A 14,434-nucleotide genomic window follows, 5' to 3' on the forward strand; every position below is an offset into this window, starting at 1 on the left:
ATGAAACGCGTAGTCGACAATACAGTAACCCAAGGGAATTTTCTTTCTCCGCTCCCCTCTTCTGAAATTCAATCCCCAGTACGCATTTTTGATATAATATCGAGTAAATTATAGTTATATAATTATTTATTGCGGCCAGTTTTGAAGAAATACAATGAAGGTATCTTTTAAATAAAAAAAGTGGAACATAAACAATCTCTGCACTCAGAGACCTAAAAATCGAGTTTGATACTGCTGGAGCGGCGCATTTTTTGTTTCCAAAACCCTTCTAAAGTGTTGGTCCGTTCGTATGAATTGTGTCCAAAAGGGTCAGCAACATATTCGGAACGAGGGAATCGACGGGGCGGTGAAGGTGGCGCAACACCGCCTCGAAGGTTTCTGAAATACGATGTAAAGTCAGAATTAAACTTCATTTTCCTTCTAGTAACTTACGTTGAAACAAGCGGGTCTGCGGCTAAATCGTCTAAACTTCTCGATTTATTTTTCGTATCTCTGAGCATTGTATCTCCAAACATTCTATACCGAGAAGAATCCGTTTCAATTGGCAATTCAGAAAGTGATGCTCGTTTTTCAGATTCGTATCGTGTCAGTGAACTCTGAAAGATAAATTGAAAAGAATATATACATACTATTATATAAATGAGTTTTAGGTGATTAGCAATCAGATAAACAAGTCTGTAAACACCAACCTCTCTACTTCGTCCTAAATTCATCAATCGAGATTCTCCAATTATTCTATTTTTCAATTCATCGACAACTCTTCTTGAAATTGTGGGCGCTTGTCGACGAGGAGGTCTAAACGAACAAAAGAATTGACTTTTAGATTTTCAAATTATTGTTATCTTACATATCAAAATCATCTGTTCTACTTATTTTTCCCTTTTCCAAAGGAGATGATCTCTCATCAAATCCAGCCGTCGATCTACTTACACTCCTTGATTGGGAGCAACTTCTCTGCGGACGATTTGGATTGAAAGAGCTTTCACTATTGTTGTTATTGTTTCTAAAAAAAACAGTCTGATTGAAAAATCAGTCGATTCCTGCAATGAATCTCTATAATCTTACCGTGGAACCAGTAATCCGGATAAAAATAATCGATGTTCCAAATCATTAATAGATCGTTGAACATCAGGTCGAGAGAGAAGAAGCTGAAAGACACAAGTTTTAACTATTCTGATTTTTTTAATCCGAAGACACCTGTAAATTGGCCAACATTATTTGTGCAGTCTCAGCACTATCACATCGATAACAGTGAACATGCATTGGAGATTGCATTTCTGGATTCAATACCAACATAACAACACCAACGACGTCATCGAACGGAGGTTTACCGGTGATACTTAAAATAGACAACAATTAGAATCTATTGTGATTATGCAATCTCTGAACCATCAGATTAATTTTTTATAAGAATAAAATACAAATAGTTTAAAAAAATAGAGATTGTTATGGGGCTATTCACCTCCGGAAAAACGTTTTTTTCCCGAACGTGAATAGCCCCATTAAAAACACTGTAAGTTTATACTGAGAACATTTGAGTTTTGTATGAGCCGGCTCAGTAAAGTTTTCTTAATTTTTCTGAACCAGTGATAGTTCTCAAAATTTCAATAGTACCTGTAAGTGATACAGTTAGCTGCTATTTGAAATTTGACTAATTGCATTTTCACTTTTCCACTTCTGGACATTGCTGGAACAGATTGAATAAGTTTGAGGCCTTTTGAAGATATCTGAAACTCAAATGAGTATATTTTCAGTAAATGTTATAAGTTAGTCACCTGTACAGTTGCTTTGCTAGGCGTTTTTTTGAAGCTTTCTTTCAAAAGTTGTCTCATGACTGGTAGAACAACCTGAATTAAAAACAATGAGATGTCTTTTGATAGTCTAAAAACTCACTGCACTTCCTCTCACTCCATCCGCTTCTTTCGATCCTAAATACCACACGTAAAAGTGGGATTTTGCAATTTTCGATTGAAAAAACCACGACATTTCTTTTTTCAGAGAAGTTGGTCAAATATGTTCAAGTCATCAAAATACTCTGCAAATAAATTTAAATTCAAACAATATTTTTTTCATCAAAAAATTTCTCAATCTCCGAGGTGTTACGGAATCGTAAACGGGGAGGTAAACTGTCAATGTGTCAAGCGGAGAGCCGAGGAAAATAATGAAAAGAAATGAGGAGATCGAAGCAGGTTTTGATGAAGTTCTAGGCAGACAATCAAGTGGTGAAACATGTCATATGATAGAGTACACGTCTAACATGGGTTACTGTACAAGCCAAACTTATCTGTAATGGACCTAGAATCGAATCAATAAAACTACAATGATGTTTAAATGGTATGAACAAGTTTCAGAAATAGGTCTCAGAACTTTCTTAGCGAACATTAATAAGATGAGTTATCTGACTAATTGAAACACGTTTTAAAATATAAAGTTTTGAAACGGCAACCACGGAATTTTCATGTTCTCGTAAGAAAAAAGTGAGAATATACAGTACCCCCAAAATACAGAACACCGAAGAAAAAGACACAAAAGTGGACTGTGAAGTAGAAGACAATTAGTGAGTTAAAGATATAAAAGTGTGAGAAAAAAATAGAAAACTGAGAGAATTTCCGACTATTCAGATAATCATAAAATCAGGAAATCAACCAAAATGAAAGGAATTGGTTCTCATGAGATTTTAATTCATGAAAGAAATGAGATCATTTTCCTGATGACTAACAGAGAAAACGACTGAGAACAACCGGATAATGTGTGGTTTGTTGATTGGCAAATCGAAATATCGGGAAAAGAGAATTGAGTGGTGTAATAGGCACTCGAATGAATCGAATATTCCGATACAAAAAACGACGATAGGCGGCAGCCATCGAGACGACGGCTCTTTTCGAGCATGACCATTCGCAAATATTTGGGTAGAAATTGAGGTGAGCACAATTTATTGCGAGCATTTTTTCACTTTTCAACAGAAAAAGTGATTGATTCTTGTTGTGAAATCATGTACGTTTTATGATGAAAAGAGGAATATTTTGATATCTGGCATCCCAGGATGGTTTGTCGTGGAATAGAATATATGAATGCTTATATAAATTACAAGTGTCTATGTCTGTCTTGGAAGATGTTTCAAGTGTGGTTTTCGGCAAAGGAAGAAAGAGGGAAAGCGATTCGCTTTCCAATTTTCTGCATAATTAGTGAGAAAATCCTTTCGGTTTGTAAAGAAGTAAGCAGAAGGAAATGAGAAAAGGCAAGAAGAGACGATTTTGTTTTTTTTTGTTCTGAATGAGAAATGGTGGATTAACTTTTTCTGTTGCGATCAAAAAGATTGTTACATAAACATCAGATGTTTCATGTACCACAACGAAAAGTATAAACGAAAAACATCCGGCGATGGTATTAAAGACAGAAAACCTGTATGAAGAAAAAAGTACAAAAAAGCTGATGATGGATTAGAACTAGAAAGAAATTCAACAAAACTACGAACAAAAAAAGAAACTACAAAATCAAAAAATTTAGCTAAAAAACAAGAATATACTTTTAAACTCTAAAAAATTCGAGTAGTTGTTAATCGAAGAGACCAGCTTTTTTGTCCTCATCTGCTACTAGTTTGTGGGATCCATCACAGAACGGTCTGAAAAAGGGCAATATAGGAAAAGAATCTTCATTCTTCTGATATTTCATGGTCAGTGAGCAGAACTATGCCTTCGAAATGGAAATGTAAAATTATTGTGAATGAAATTGATTGATTAGAATCAAAAAGCGAATATCATGAAACTTATATGAAAAAGTAGAATTTAAAGAACATTTTTATGCGGGAAACATACTTTTTCAATAGGGAGTTCAGTCAAATATCCGTTTCAACTAACAACAGTTATTGAATATTGTTCTTGACACTTACCGGTTTTTTGTTTGTTTACAGTTACATAGCCACACCGTCATATCCTTGTCTGGAATGAACCGAACAGGCTTTAGTTTGAGATCAGGAATTCGAATGGAGTTGTGAGACCCATCACACAACGGTTGTGAACCACTATAACCGCAACTACACCATGCATAAACTTTGTCTTTTTTCATATGTACCTGGAATTTTAAATTGAAATATAATCAAAAGATGAATCGAAATACCTTTGTTGGTAGCTTGCTATGTACTTTTCCGGTTCCTGGAAGCTCGTGGTTTGTTCCTTGAAGTCCATATTCCTCACTTGGTTTTTTATCTTGGAGCTGAAAATTTGATTGGCCTTCCAAAAATGCAATCTAGTTCTATACTCACCAAATGATATTTCAGAGCTGGGGGCTCTGTTCCAACGAAATGAGTTCCTTTTCTGTGAAGCCTGTTTGGTCCAAAGCCAGTCTTTTGACTGTTCTTTACGAATGAAACGCAAACTTTAGTAATCTGAGATAATCGCATCCTGAAAAAAACATAATTATCTAAAAATATAATTTACCGTAAAAACTGTATTAGAGCTACATGTCGCTTTATTTTTCAACCGCCTCTCAGAAAAATTTTTTGGTTTCAGAAACTCATTAAAGTTAAACGGAAAAAAAAAACTTTTTTGAAAGTTCTATTTGTTGATCTAGAGGTTACTATTCACGCTGCTTCTAATCAGAACCAAGAGAATACACTGGGATAATCATATTCACAATTTCTGAGTATAGATGGGTGTCGTTTTATTAGAGGTGCCGTTCTATTAAAGGTGTCGCCCTAATACAATTTTTACGGTATATTGAAATAAGCGTGATTTTTCATGCAAACCTTCAATTTAAAAAACGAAAGCTCGTAAAGACTTATAGAATTGGGCGGAGTCTGTGTGGTGCAATGCCAATTGCAAGTGCGCCGCACACTTTTTATCGCACTTTATTTTTACACCGTTCACAGCAGCATTTCCCGTTTTTCTTCATTATTTTCGTTAATTGCCGTGCTTTCAAAACTAAATATTTAAAAGTTTCAGATAGAAATGTCCTCGAATTTAATTCGATTCGTTGGTAATCACGACATCGCTTCAGAAGGGAAATTTCTCTTTGAAATTCTCTCTCAGCTTCGCAATGTAAGTTATATATTTTTTTCTGCTTTTTATAACCTCAAGCTAATTATTGATCGGTTGTTCCCAAATTTCAGTTTGGCGTTGGTCGCCTCGTAACGAAGAACGAATGGGCTCGAAAATGGCCGAACAATCCATCTTATATGAAGATTCTCCGGGTTCGTGGCAGAAAATTAAACGTTTGTAAAACTCACTGTTCTTCCAGGCTGAACCAGGAATGGATCGATGGTTGTTCGAGGGAAAAATTTACGCAGAATGGGTTTTCAGAGGAAAGAATTTAGGAGTTTACGAATTTTCAAAAGATTTGAACAGAAGTGACTGGCAGCTGGTTCATAAGTACGTTTTCTTCTTGAACTTTATGAAAATCTAATGAAGAATCTTACAGACATCAAGAAAAATCATACACGTCTTGCTCGACACCAATGCAAGAACTCGTACTTCCTGATTCATTCCCACTTCCACCCCTTCAAGTTCATTTGTCACAGAAAAGTGCTCGAAAGAACGGAATGGATGAGAAAAGTGTGTCGAGAAGAGCGCCACTTTTGCTCAGCATCGATCCAGAATTCCAACATTTGAAACCATTCATCAAACAGGTATTATTTTCATACTTGTCACTGGCTGGACCGGGTCGGTTTCCAAATTTTCACCGGCCCGGGTTGGCCCGGTCGTCCCGCTTGAAGCGACTTTTTTCCCGAAAAACATGGTTTTTCAACAGTAATGTTGGAAAAAAGAGTTTTTGGTGCATTTTGAGCAATAATTTGAGTAAATTGACGAATTTAAATAGTTCTATAGTGAATTTAGTGACAAAAAGTAATTTTAAAATTATTTTTAGGGTGTTAAAATAAAAATATAAATTCTACCCTGGCCGATCGGGCCGGATCGGGCCGGACCGGCCCGTCAAAAGACATGTATGATTATGAGAAAATTTTTTGTTGCACATCAATTATTTACATATAATTACACTGTCCCCGAATGCGTAGTTTCAAGAATTTTTCGCAGTGGTTTCAATCAAAATAGTTGTGATCACAGAAACCAAACTATTTTGAAGAAGACTATTTTGGTTAGGGCACTACAACGGTCAAATGTCAGTTCTATGAAATTTTCAAACGTTGGTGTTTCTCCAAGTTATAACTACAGGTTTGTTTTCCAGGAAGCTCCGGAGGCAAATAGTTCATCAATTTATGAAGAGATTGACAAAAATACATTGCTGGACCTCTACGGAAATGAATTACCTGTGAAGGTAGAAGCATGGAATGTCGGACCAGCAGTCTTCCAGCCACGATTCAATGCCACAACAATGCGAGTCAAAGAACAACCGACAAAGTGATCTCGTAAATTTATTGCATTTTCGTTTTGTTTTCTTGTAGGTTTTTAACCGTAGATTGTTTCATTGTTGTGTTGTGGTAATACATAAAGTTTCATAAAAACGCTTTTTGTTCTTATTAAATAATATAAATCATTCACAAGATTAAAGAGATGTTGTCACATAATATTGAGCACAACCGAGCACAACTGTAAAAGTGCGACTCGGTCACAATCAATCCAGACACAATTTCAGGAAGAACTTTTTTTTGGCAAAATCTAATATCTGCACCAATATGAAACAAGATCAAATCAGAGAAGATGTCTTTTGTTCAAAAAATCAAGTTTACTTCAGTCTAATGCGGCAGTTCGAGGTAGAATGTATTAGGTGTTGTTTGATTGAGTACATAAATACTGCCAGTTGAATCATTTTGAAGAGAAAACAAATAAAGATCAAGTAGTATCTGATCTAGTCCCAGCTGTGTGAAATCAATACATGTATTTCTCTATTTCATAATAGTTTTAGACATTACATCATTTCAAAACGCTGATGCTGGAATAAAAAAAGAGGGAAGCGATAAGATAATCAACTCATCAACAGCCTCTATTTCACTAGAACAATCAAACCACAGTTGACTATAAACCACATTTTTCTCAACAAAAGTCTTGTTTTAACATGCTGCGTTTCTCCTTCTTTAACATTTGTTTCTTCCTAAAAACCATCGCGAGGAAGAAACGCATTTTGTGATTGGTTATCATTCATGATGCAAATCAAAAAGTATTTAAGGAAGGGAGTTTGAATCAGAAAATATCAGTTTTCAGATAAGAAATGAAAGTGTTTTCCCTCCTTTTACTACTTCTTGGAGCAGTCTCATCCTACAAATATGTTGTTTTTGTTCCAAATATGGCCAACAGTCAGGTGAGATTTCAGTTCAGATGAGAAGGGATTTGACATGTTTGGTAGTGATTTCAAGTAATAGATCTCGAGATGAGCAGACTAACAACCGAAGAGTTGAACAAATAGACATATAGATTACTCAACGTTTTATATCTGATCAAAAAGTTTTTTTCAGACTCAGTTCTGTGCTCGAGTAGCTGAAGTTCTTGCAAATGGTGGTCACGATGTCACGATGCTTTTCATCAATCACTTATCTGATTTCAAGACAGATGTGAAAATTCCAAAGGGTGTTAAATGTGAGTTTTATTTCTATAGAATTCCAATCCGTTCGAGTCGAGGTTATTTTTATTGGTTTCTTTCAGCGTATCAATTGGACGCATTTGTTGAAGGAATCACAAAACAACAAATTGAAAAAGAGCAAGCCGCGATGATTTTCAAGGATACTGGTTTGAGAGATATGCCAAGTATGATGGCAATGTTTGGTAGATTCGGAAAAATGCTTCAAGACGGATGTCGTTCGATGATTCGGAACAAAGAATTCATGAAATGGTTAGAAAATGAAAAGTTTGATGTGGCATATGCATACATCTATTCTACGTGTCCAATTGGATTGATTCATACTGCAAAGATTCCATCTTGGGTATGGCTGAACAGTGGTCCATTGATGGATTATGTTGCTCAAACAGTTGGAGTCCCATTGATTCCAAGTTATGTACCCCCTGTTATGATGGAATCTCATGATGAAATGGGATTCTTCTTCAGAACAAAAAGTCTCATTGGACACGTTCTCATGGGATTGCTCCATAGAAAGTATGTGAACTTTTATAATTGAAATAGAATCTTTTGATTTTTGATTTCAGAATGTCTTCAAATGCCGAAACTGAAATTTTCCGCGAAGAATTGAAAGATCCAAACTTCCCACATACTATGGATATTGGAGCGAAATGCCCACTAGTGAGTTAAACAAATATAATAATCTGAAATCATTTTCATCGGTTTAGATTATTGTAAATAGCAACGAACTTTACGATTTGCCACGCCCTACTTTAGCAAAAGTAGTCAATATTGGAGGATTGGGAGTTGGATTTGATAGCGCCAAACCATTGACTGGAGTAGGTTTTTATTTAGATTGAAACGAAATAAAAACGAGTTTCCAGGACTTCAAAAAGATATCAGAGACAGGAAAAGGATTGATTGTATTCTCATTTGGATCAGTGGCAGCTGCCCATGAAATGCCATTGGAATGGAAGAATTCAATTCTCGATGCATTCTCATCACTTCCAGATTATCAGTTTGTAATGAGATATGTGGCTGATGATTTGAATGATAGACTACCGAAAAATGTTCACTTGTTCAAATGGCTTCCACAAAAAGATCTTCTTCTACATAACAAGACAAAGGCATTTATTACTCATGGAGGATACAATTCTATGCAGGTATTTTGAAAAAAAAACTTTATCATTTCAAAGAGATATTGAAATTCAGGAAGCAATCTCTGCTGGTGTTCCTCTTGTAACAATTGCTCTTTTCGGTGATCAACCAAAGAATGCACAAGTTGCAAGAAAGCATGGGATTGCTGTGAATATTCAAAAAGGAACACTTTCAAAAGAAACCATTGTGGAAGCATTGAAAGAAGTTATCGAGAATGACAGGTCACTCTAATTCTACCTTCAATTCGTTTATTTTCTCTATTTCAGTTACAAACAAAAAGTTAGTCGTCTGTCTGCAATGGTCCGTGCTCAACCAATGAAACCAGCTGAACGTCTTCTCAGGTGGTCGGAATTCCTCGCTGAATTCAAGCAACTTGATAATTTGGAACCAGCCGGACAGAAATTAAATTTCCTTCAGTATCATTCACTTGATGTTATTGTATTCCTTTTCACTCTCATTTCTCTCGTTTTCTACATTTTCTATCGTATTCTCAAGTCTTTAATCAGATGTTGTTGCTGTAGAAAATCATTGGAGAAAAAGAAAAGTGAGTAGATTCTGTAAACTCGGTATGTATTATTTTTAATTATTCCTTTCTCCTTTTTACTTACTTTTTCAATTTTCTCCATATTTTCGGGTCAAATAAACATTGATATTCTGCTTGAAACAATATTCTTTAATTCCGTCAGAGACCCGTGAAATAAGAATTTTAAATCAAATCAGTTCAAAAAGTTAAAATTTTATATTCGCGTATAATAATATTTATTCCTAGAGTTCTGACAGAAAGTAAGTTTTCCAGATTTTTCGTTAAAAATGAAACGTATTCAGCAGTAAAATGTGTCCATGTTTGCTGGTTGATAAACTCAAAAATGCGTTCGGCAAAAAGAAAAAAGGGAAAAGTAAAGAATCAAATAGATCGGATGATTCAGCGACTAGCCCAGTAGAACCAATTGAGAAAAAGAAAGAGAAAAGCAAGAAAAGTAAAAAGAGTAAAAGAAGTGAAAATAGTAAAGGAAAGAGTAAAAAAGCCAGAAGTAATATGAAGAGTCCTGATGTTCCATCTTCTGATCCGAATTCGTTGAGTAGTCGTGCGAGTAAACCAGATCTAGTTATCAATCATCTCGGTGTAGAGGTAAGCAATTTGGGAGTCTAAAAACTAGAATAATTGCAGCTTCTTGGACAAGTGATTCACAATAAGCCAGAACCCAAAAACTATATTCGAGATATTTTGAAAGTAGAACGCCCAGATTTGATGGGTTCGGAGGGAATACTGGATGATGGAGAAATCAAAACATTAGACGATTACTTATTGAAAGGAGGAGAAATGAGGGATGGAGTCAGTTTAACTCTAGGAGAAATTGTTGATTGTGACAGGTTGAGTGGCGTATTGAAGAGAAACAGTAACTGAAAAATGTGATTTTTCAGTAGTGCTCGAGTTGGAAAAGGAGAAGATGTGACGATTGTTCTACTATATGCAAACGGTAGATTTGGATCAGTTTATCTGGTTCATCGACAAGCAGATAGTGAACAGTTCGTATAGAGTTTATTCAGTATTTTAGTCTTGTATTAATTCAGACAACGTGCTGGAATGTCGAATGCAATGGCTCTGAAAACAAGTCGACGACTAGCTGCAACTGTCAGAATGCAACATGAAGTGAAAACTCTTTTGGGCCTTTTCAACAAGAGTTCAGCAGCAGCGAAAGCGAAAATTCCCCTTCCGACCCACATAACTCCAATATTTTTTCATGGAACATCTTGTGGAACTCCATATTTCATAATGCCAATGATGGATGCGAATCTCGAGAAAATAAAACAAGATATCGGACAAAGATTTCCATGGGTCGATGCATTTTACATTGGACAAGAAGCTTTGATTGGAATAAAACAGTGTCATGAACATTCAATTATTCATCGAGACATCAAACCAACAAATCTATTGTTGAGCATTCAGAATAATAAGAATTGGTGGTTATGTGATTTCGGAGATTCATGTTCAACAGGGGAAGTAAAGATACTCTCACCTCCAGATGCACTCACACTTCCTTATTTATCAAGAACAGCGCATCAATCACTACAAAAGCCAACGAAAGCAACTATTTCAATGGATATTGAGAGTTGGCTGTATTTATTCATTGATTTGTAAGTTTCTTGCAGAGAATTTCATGAATCATTCGAATATTTCAGATTTATTGTCCTCCCGTGGAAGAATAAAGTGGAAGAAGCAGAGACTCTTGAAGCGAAGAATGCATTTTGGTCGTCAACAACTCAGTTTATCGAGAAGAATACATCGAAAGTGCCTCCTCAACTTCTTCCGATTATTCAAATAGTAGGAAACAGCTCAATTGATAAACCGTATGCTCAGTTAACTACACTTCTTCGTGAAGGATTCAACCAAAATAACAAAAATCCGCCATGGAAACCATTTTGGATCGAAAAAAGAAAAAAGACTGCTCCTCCTCCGAAAACTCCAGCGAACGATAAAAAAGAAAAAGATAAGAAGAGTTCAACGGTTTCAGCTTCAGCTGGAACGACGCAGACATCTGAAAATCCGAGTAAAAATGAGAAGACGTCGGGGAAACTGAATGAAGCAAAGAGTAAAACGAAGAGTGTTTCAAAGAGTATCAGTAAAGGGTAGATGATCTGAAAACCATTTTAATAAATTATTTCTTTCATTAGTTTTTATGAGTTACTTGGAATCACTTTCTGACCGTTAGCTATTTTTTTGTGTTTCTGTTACAGCTGATGGGTCCGATTCTTTCAAATGCTGAGATCCTAAAGCTACAAATTTTCTGAATTTTGCAACTACGAAAAAATAGTACAAATTAATTTATTTGAACACAAAAGATTCAGAAAAACAGGAGAAAAACAAGGGTAGAAAAATACAAAGCTATGTAAATAAATTTTGAGTCGTCAAGGTTTTTGGATACACGTAACAGATTGACCCATAATAGTGGATTTCCAGCAAAAAGTGAAAAGAGGTTTGGTTGTGAGAGGGGAAAGGCAAAATATTATTACAAGAGGACACTGGGTGAGAAATGAATGAAAGAATAATGGGGGAAAAGAGCACCTTGATTTATGAGTTTTTGGTTTGGAATAAGTGAAAATGTGAATACTGAAAGAGAATTAAGAGATGTGAATGTTAACTTCTTCGTCAATATCGTCAAAAGACTGTGAGTTTAATGAGATCGGATCATCGTAAAGTGCATTTCTTGGAGCTTCTTCTCCACTCGAAGAGGATGAAAATTTGAGAACAGATTCTAAGGGAGTGGCGTGAGCAGGAATTGCAGGTGGTTTATGATCTTCTTCTCGATCAAAAGTCTTGTCTTTTCGTGGTTTCATTGTCATATAATCATCATCATTGACAACTGGCATTAGCTCAGTATCACCGACAACCACAGCTCCAGCAGCAGCTCGGGAATATCTGAAAATAATGTTATTTGATTTTCGATTGAAATTTTCCAACTCACTTCAAAACAGAATCCATTCGATCGTCAATTCCCATCCAATCATCTGGCGAAGTTCTCAAAGATGTCAGAACATCTCCACGCGGATCTCTTCGATCGGAACCCCGAATCCTGTTTGAAACTTCATCAGTTCTTCTGAAATTATCCGATGGTAATGGATCTCTTCTGGTTCCTTTTGAACTTCCACATGCTGATGGAGATCTTGAATATCGAATATCTGAAGAATACGGTTTGACTTCAACCATTGGACGAGTTGATGTGGTTGCAGATGATGATAATCCAATGAAATTCGAAGTTTCGTTCCGGAATCCACGTGGAGGAAGCGGTGGTGGAACAACCGGAACCAATACACGTGTATTTCTCATATGAGGTACATCACAATGAGCTCCATACTTTGGATCATTGCTCTTTTTACAACATTTCCATGTGATAAAAGCGAGACAACAAATGAGAAGTAAGAAGAGAACGCCCAGAATGATTGCAACTATTTCAGCTTTCAGAAGATATTCCAGAATATTTGTGAAGATTTCAGACTTTTCAGTACAAGGAGTCGACTGAAGAACGCCTCCAGTACAGTTGCAGATGAAGTCAGAACTCTCCAAATTGTGACGTGGAATTGAGATACATTGTCCAGAAGAACCACACACATTCTTGGAACAAGATGATGTTTGATGATCTTCGAATCCACGTGCTTCACAATGTTTTCCAGTGAATCCATTCGGGCATTTACATAGATAATCATTGTAGAATGGAATGCATTGAATTCCAGTTGGACACGGGGACGAGGCACACGGTTCCAGATCGATTTCACAAGTGTTTCCAGAATAACGAGATGGACATTGGCATCTGAAAAATATGAAATGGGGTATAGAGTTCCTTCGATTATCGACTTACACAAATTGAGATTTTCCATGAGAAGCACAAGTTCCTCCGTGTTGACAGGGAAGATCATTGCAGGGAGAGGAAGTAAGAGCAGAGCATCCCGGTTGAACACCAAACAACTTCATTCCTTGTCTTGTCTTTGAAAGTTTTATTCCGTCCACTGAAATTGCTCGGAAACAAGCTGAAACTCCTTCCGTTACATCTCCCTTATCTACTTTCGCTCCGAGAACCAATTTTTGAGAGAAACGGTGTAAATTGACAACTGTAGAGCCGACAGGACTGAAAAGGAGAATATTAAAATAAAGAAATTTACAGTGAAAGCGCAAACCTAAAAGCTTCTTGTAATCCATCATCATCAATTGTCATTCTTGTTCTTCTCTGTCTTCTTGAAATGGTAATTCGGTGCCATTGTCCGTCAACAATTTGTGTTTTCGATGCAACTATTCCAGTTCCAGTACCAGCATCCCAGTGGTATTCAACTGATCCATTAACCAATCGAAGCAAATGATAGTCATGAATTCCTCGGCTCCACATTATAACACCGTTGTGAGTTGTCGTTTTCAATTCGATTTCCAATTCCATTCGAGATTCAATTTCATTCGAAAGTGACATTTCAAAGTATCCATCTCCACCGACGGAGAGCTCTGCTTCTGAAAATATTTCATTTTTAGACCTTATGAAAGGTGACCAATTTCCTTACCTTCAAGACACTTCCCATCGTTTTTACATGACGGAATTGAACATTTTTCTCCTTCCATTCCTAATGGACAAACGCATTCAAAAGTCGAGTTGAATACTGATGGAATACATAACTGCCAATTTTCGCATGGAGATTTCGAGCATTTATTTGTCTCAACTTCACACCGTTTGCCCCCGAAACCATCTGGACATAGACATTGAGCAGAACGAGAATGGAAAGGAGAGACGAATGAGAATTCATCAGTTGATACTTTCGTCCAATCATCTTCAATCAACTCGATCACTTCTCGACACTCTCCACGAATACAGACTCCAGTTGTACACATTTCAGTGATCAGTTGATATCTCATTCGTTGACTTTGATCATTCAAAGTTTGGAAATCATTTTTCAATCGGGAATACACATGATCTGGTTTCAAATAACCTCTTCCGTGCCCTCGCTGAGCAGTCATCAGAACTTCCACATCATCAGAATTACTTCTTCGACTTCTTCTGTTTCTTGATGTCTCAATGGAGGGAACTGATTGAACGCTGACCAATTGAATACTATTCTCATCGTCCAAATTTAGATGATGTGAAATTATTCGACGGAATTCTTTGATATGATTTCTCATGAATTCATCAACTGTCATTGATCGAACTCTGATCGAAACTGCATGATCGATGACGTCATTGTCGATTGAGTTGACTTGAACTTCCACATAACTGACCGTTGTGAACTTTCCATCAGT

The 14,434-nt window shown here is 36.4% G+C and overlaps 5 protein-coding genes and 1 pseudogene across 6 annotated transcripts; 4 read left to right on the top strand and 2 right to left on the bottom strand.

The window, feature by feature from the left end:
• Positions 1-212: 212 nt before the first annotated feature.
• GCK72_010081 (uncharacterized protein) lies at positions 213-1,986 on the bottom strand (the record flags this gene model as incomplete). The annotated part of the gene is made up of 9 exons (XM_003105948.2): positions 213-378; positions 433-596; positions 690-795; positions 848-1,003; positions 1,066-1,148; positions 1,198-1,339; positions 1,615-1,727; positions 1,776-1,847; positions 1,894-1,986. The coding sequence occupies 9 exons, from the start codon at positions 1,984-1,986 to the stop codon at positions 213-215; spliced, it is 1,095 nt and encodes a 364-aa protein (XP_003105996.1).
• Positions 1,987-3,555: 1,569 nt separating this feature from the next.
• On the bottom strand, positions 3,556-4,399 carry GCK72_010082 (uncharacterized protein; the record flags this gene model as incomplete). The annotated part of the gene is made up of 4 exons (XM_003106074.1): positions 3,556-3,622; positions 3,890-4,071; positions 4,117-4,212; positions 4,262-4,399. 4 exons carry the CDS (start codon positions 4,397-4,399, stop codon positions 3,556-3,558), a joined length of 483 nt encoding a protein of 160 aa, XP_003106122.1.
• Positions 4,400-4,946: 547 nt separating this feature from the next.
• Positions 4,947-6,357, top strand: GCK72_010083 (uncharacterized protein; the record flags this gene model as incomplete). Its single annotated transcript, XM_003105888.2, has 5 exons — positions 4,947-5,036; positions 5,108-5,188; positions 5,236-5,366; positions 5,416-5,623; positions 6,181-6,357. The coding sequence occupies 5 exons, from the start codon at positions 4,947-4,949 to the stop codon at positions 6,355-6,357; spliced, it is 687 nt and encodes a 228-aa protein (XP_003105936.1).
• Positions 6,358-7,161: 804 nt separating this feature from the next.
• GCK72_010084 (uncharacterized protein) lies at positions 7,162-9,213 on the top strand (the record flags this gene model as incomplete). Its single annotated transcript, XM_053727680.1, has 8 exons — positions 7,162-7,251; positions 7,406-7,526; positions 7,593-8,040; positions 8,091-8,184; positions 8,232-8,342; positions 8,388-8,666; positions 8,716-8,882; positions 8,928-9,213. The coding sequence occupies 8 exons, from the start codon at positions 7,162-7,164 to the stop codon at positions 9,211-9,213; spliced, it is 1,596 nt and encodes a 531-aa protein (XP_053587257.1).
• Positions 9,214-9,493: 280 nt separating this feature from the next.
• GCK72_010085 (uncharacterized protein) lies at positions 9,494-11,293 on the top strand (the record flags this gene model as incomplete). Its single annotated transcript, XM_053727681.1, has 5 exons — positions 9,494-9,784; positions 9,830-10,032; positions 10,084-10,188; positions 10,234-10,797; positions 10,843-11,293. The coding sequence occupies 5 exons, from the start codon at positions 9,494-9,496 to the stop codon at positions 11,291-11,293; spliced, it is 1,614 nt and encodes a 537-aa protein (XP_053587258.1).
• Positions 11,294-11,794: 501 nt separating this feature from the next.
• GCK72_010086 lies at positions 11,795-12,491 on the top strand (annotated as a pseudogene). Its single transcript has 2 exons — positions 11,795-11,828; positions 12,136-12,491. Coding segments are annotated over exons 1-2 (390 nt in total).
• The last annotated feature ends 1,943 nt before the right edge of the window (positions 12,492-14,434 follow it).

The sequence above is a fragment of the Caenorhabditis remanei genome, chromosome III, assembly GCF_010183535.1.
Source record: "Caenorhabditis remanei strain PX506 chromosome III, whole genome shotgun sequence".
NCBI classification, from domain to species: Eukaryota; Metazoa; Nematoda; class Chromadorea; order Rhabditida; family Rhabditidae; genus Caenorhabditis; species Caenorhabditis remanei.